The 3270-nt window shown below is 43.6% G+C and overlaps 1 protein-coding gene across 3 annotated transcripts in view; it reads left to right on the top strand.

Annotated features, from left to right (window-relative positions):
- Positions 1 to 3270, top strand: part of FBXL5 (F-box and leucine-rich repeat protein 5) — an 84439-nt gene that overhangs the window by 14636 nt on the left and 66533 nt on the right. For 2 of the 3 annotated variants that reach the window (XM_010857288.1, XM_010857289.1), the window contains one exon: positions 3006 to 3087. In XM_010857288.1, coding sequence (XP_010855590.1) covers positions 3006 to 3087 — 82 coding nt within the window. Of the gene's footprint in view, positions 1 to 3005; positions 3088 to 3270 lie in introns of those variants that run through there. The other variant, XM_010857290.1, reaches the window with a different exon arrangement.

The raw sequence follows: 3270 nt of genomic DNA, 5'->3' as shown, positions 1-3270 counted from the left end.
ATTGATGCTTTTGAACTGTGGTGTTGGAGAAGACTCTTGAGAGTCCCTTGGACTGCAAGGAGATCCAACCTGTCCATTCTAAAGGAAATCAGTCCTGGGTGTTCATTGGAAGGACTGATGTTGAAGCTGAAACTCCAGTACTTTGGCCACCTCATGCGAAGAGTTGACTCATTGGAAAAGACTCTGATGCTGGGAGGGATTGGGGACAGGAGGAGAAGGGGACGACAGAGGATGAGATGGTTGGGTGGCATCACCAACTCAATGGACATGAGTTTGAGTAAACTCTGAGAGTTGGTGATGGACAGGGAGGCCTGGCATGCTGCAGTCCATGGGTCGCAAAGAGTCAGATGCGACTGAGCAACTGAACTGAACTGAATGTCCTCTTTGTACAATTGCTATAAAACTTCTCACTATGTTCCCCAACTTGGGACCCATGGTTTTGAGGGCATTAGCTTGCTTTGCCCTCCTTTGCCAGGCAAAACGATACAGCCACTCTTTTCTGCTTCACCCAGGATTCTGTCTCTGAGATTAGATTTGGCACTTGTATACAGAGCAGCTGAGCTCTCAGCATCAACACTAAAGCCACTGTTGGAGTGAAGTGGGGATTCTGAATATGACAGTGTGGCTGAACCTCACATTTTCCCTGACTCAGACCCCTAAGAGCAAATCTGGTGTCCAGGGAGCTGCAGGGCTGTAACTGGATACAGTTGAAAGCTATTTCACTAAAGACACAGTGCTGAAATAACCCTCCTTTGGGACCACTTTAACAATGTCACAAAGAAGAAAGCCATTCTTTACAACTTGGCACCTAAGCTCATGATGATATGAGAATACAGGGCCGGGGAAGAAGGAAGAGACACAATGGCTCTCTTGTTATCTGAGGTAGTGGCATACTATAAAGAGAGTGAATTTGTTACAGAGCCTGTGAGAAGTCACGAATGGATGTGAGAGTTGGACCATAAAGAAAGCTGAGTGCCGAAGAATTGATGCTTTTGAACTGTGGTGTAGGAGATTCTTGAGAGTTCCTTGGACTGCAAGGAGATCCAACCAGTCCATCCTAAAGGAAATCAGTCCTGAATATTCATTGGAAGGACTGATGTTGAAGCTGAAACTCCAATACTTTGGCCACCTGATGCAAAGAACTAACTCATTGAAAAAGACCCTGTTCCTGGGAAATGGTGAAGGCAGGAGGAGAAGGGGACAATAGAGATGACATGGTTGGATGGCATCACCAACTCGATGGCCATGAGTTTGAGAAAGCTCTGGGAGTTGGTGATGAACAGAGAAGCCTGGCATGCTGCAGTCCATGGGGTTGCAAAGAGTAGGACACAACTGAGCGACTGAACTTAACTGTGAGAAACACACCTAGGGGCTCAAAAGCACTTCTTAGTAATGTCGACAGGTTCTCCCGAAGCCACAGACTCTGCACTTGCTGGCTGTTGTTCAGTCACTAAGTCGTTCGGTCACTGACTCTTTGCGACACCGTGGACTGTAGCACTCCTGGCTTCCCTGTCTTTGACTATCTACCTCACTTAGTTTTCTCAAACTCATGTCCATGAGTCAGTGAAGCCAATAACCATCTCATCCTCTGCTGCCCACTTTTCCTCTTGCCTTCAATCTTTTCCAGCAACAGGGTCTTTCCAGTGAGTTGGTTCCTTAGCATCAGGTGGCCAAACTATTGGGGCTTCAGCTTCAGCATTAGTCCTTCCAATCATTATTCAGGGTTGATTTCCTTTAGGATTGACTACTTTGATCTTCTTTCTGTCAAAGGGACTCTCAAGAGCCTTCTCCAGCACCACAATTGGAAAGCATCAATTCTTTTACACTCAGCCTTCTTGATGGTCCAACTCTCACATGCTGGTGGGGCAATGAATCATTTGGATTCACATATTAACAGTATTATGGCTTCATCTGTATCTATGGTTCTGCTGGGACCTGGGGATTTATGGGTTAAATAAAGATCAACAAAACAGTGTCCTTACCTTCAAAAAGGGCCCACTTTAGTGGGGAAAAAGACATGGATGTATGGACGAAAGTAAAATATAACACACTCAATATTGTTACTGAGGAACTATACCAGGTACCTCACTGAATGATATGTATTTGCATCCTATTCAGTAAAAACTGGGGTGGCATTCAAAGTTTTTAATCACGGGAGAGTTATTTATCAGATTTACCTTAGAAACCTTTTGACTGGTTGGTTTGGCAGGATTGAATGAGAGGGAGCTAAAACCAAGGAGACTGGTCATTCAAGCATAAGGTAGTAGAGCCTAAACTAGGTCTATGTCAGTGTGAGTTGAGAAGGGGATGGATTGGGGGTGTTTAAGAAGGCTGTGTATTTTATTAGATATTCAAGTGATGCAGAGTTAAATCTTTAAAAATAACTCAAAAATCTCTAGAGGCCATATCATGTAGGTTAAAACAACAGGTTTAGGAGATTTCCTTGAAATATGCATGATTAGGACTCTGTGTTTTCACTGTAGAGGGCCCAGTAGGGGAACTTAGATCCTGCAAGCCTTGAGGTGTGGCCAAAAAATAAAAATAAATAAAAAATAAAATAACAGGTGTGGGGGCTAGATTGCCTATGTTAAAATCTTGATTCTGTGTTAGTGGAATAACCTTGGGCAAATTTTGCATCTCTTCCATCTCAGTTTTTTTTATCTGTAAAGTTGTTGTTTTTGTTTAGTCACTAAGTCTTGTGACCTCATGGATTGCAGCGTGCCAGGCTTCCCTGTCCTTCACTATCTCCCTGAGTTTGCTCAAACTCCTATCCATTGAGTCAGTGATGCTATCCAACCATCTCATCCTCTGTTGCCTCCTTCTCTTCCTGCTCTCAATCTTTCCCAGCATCAGTGTCTTTTCCAATGAGTCATTTCTTTGCATCAGTAACATAGGGATGATAATAGTACCTACACTCCAGTCGTTCTGAGAAAAGATAAAATTTTATACTGAAAGTCCTTAGAATAGGGTCTTGTACTCAAGTTTGTTTGCTGTCGTTGTTCTAGATGGGGTGACCAGATGAACAGTGACAGAAGCCAGGGTGATAAGAATACAGAGACTTGGCACACTCACAGGACCGAGAAAATGGTGAGTTTGAAACAATGCACCTCAGTTTGGGACTTGAATCCAGCCAAAACCCTGACTGGGCTTTGAATTTGGCCAAAGTAGGAGGTCTTTTAAATGAGGTCACACACCTGGTCTCAGGACTTAATGAAGTTCATGTTCTTGATGTCTCATTGCAGAAAAAATTCAGTGAGAGACAAAGTGATA

This window comes from Bison bison, unplaced genomic scaffold (assembly GCF_000754665.1).
Source record: "Bison bison bison isolate TAMUID 2011002044 unplaced genomic scaffold, Bison_UMD1.0 scf7180017864379, whole genome shotgun sequence".
Lineage (NCBI taxonomy): Eukaryota > Metazoa > Chordata > Mammalia > Artiodactyla > Bovidae > Bison > Bison bison.
The sequence above is the reverse complement of the archived record's forward strand: the minus strand, read 5'-3'. Positions and strand labels throughout refer to the sequence as shown.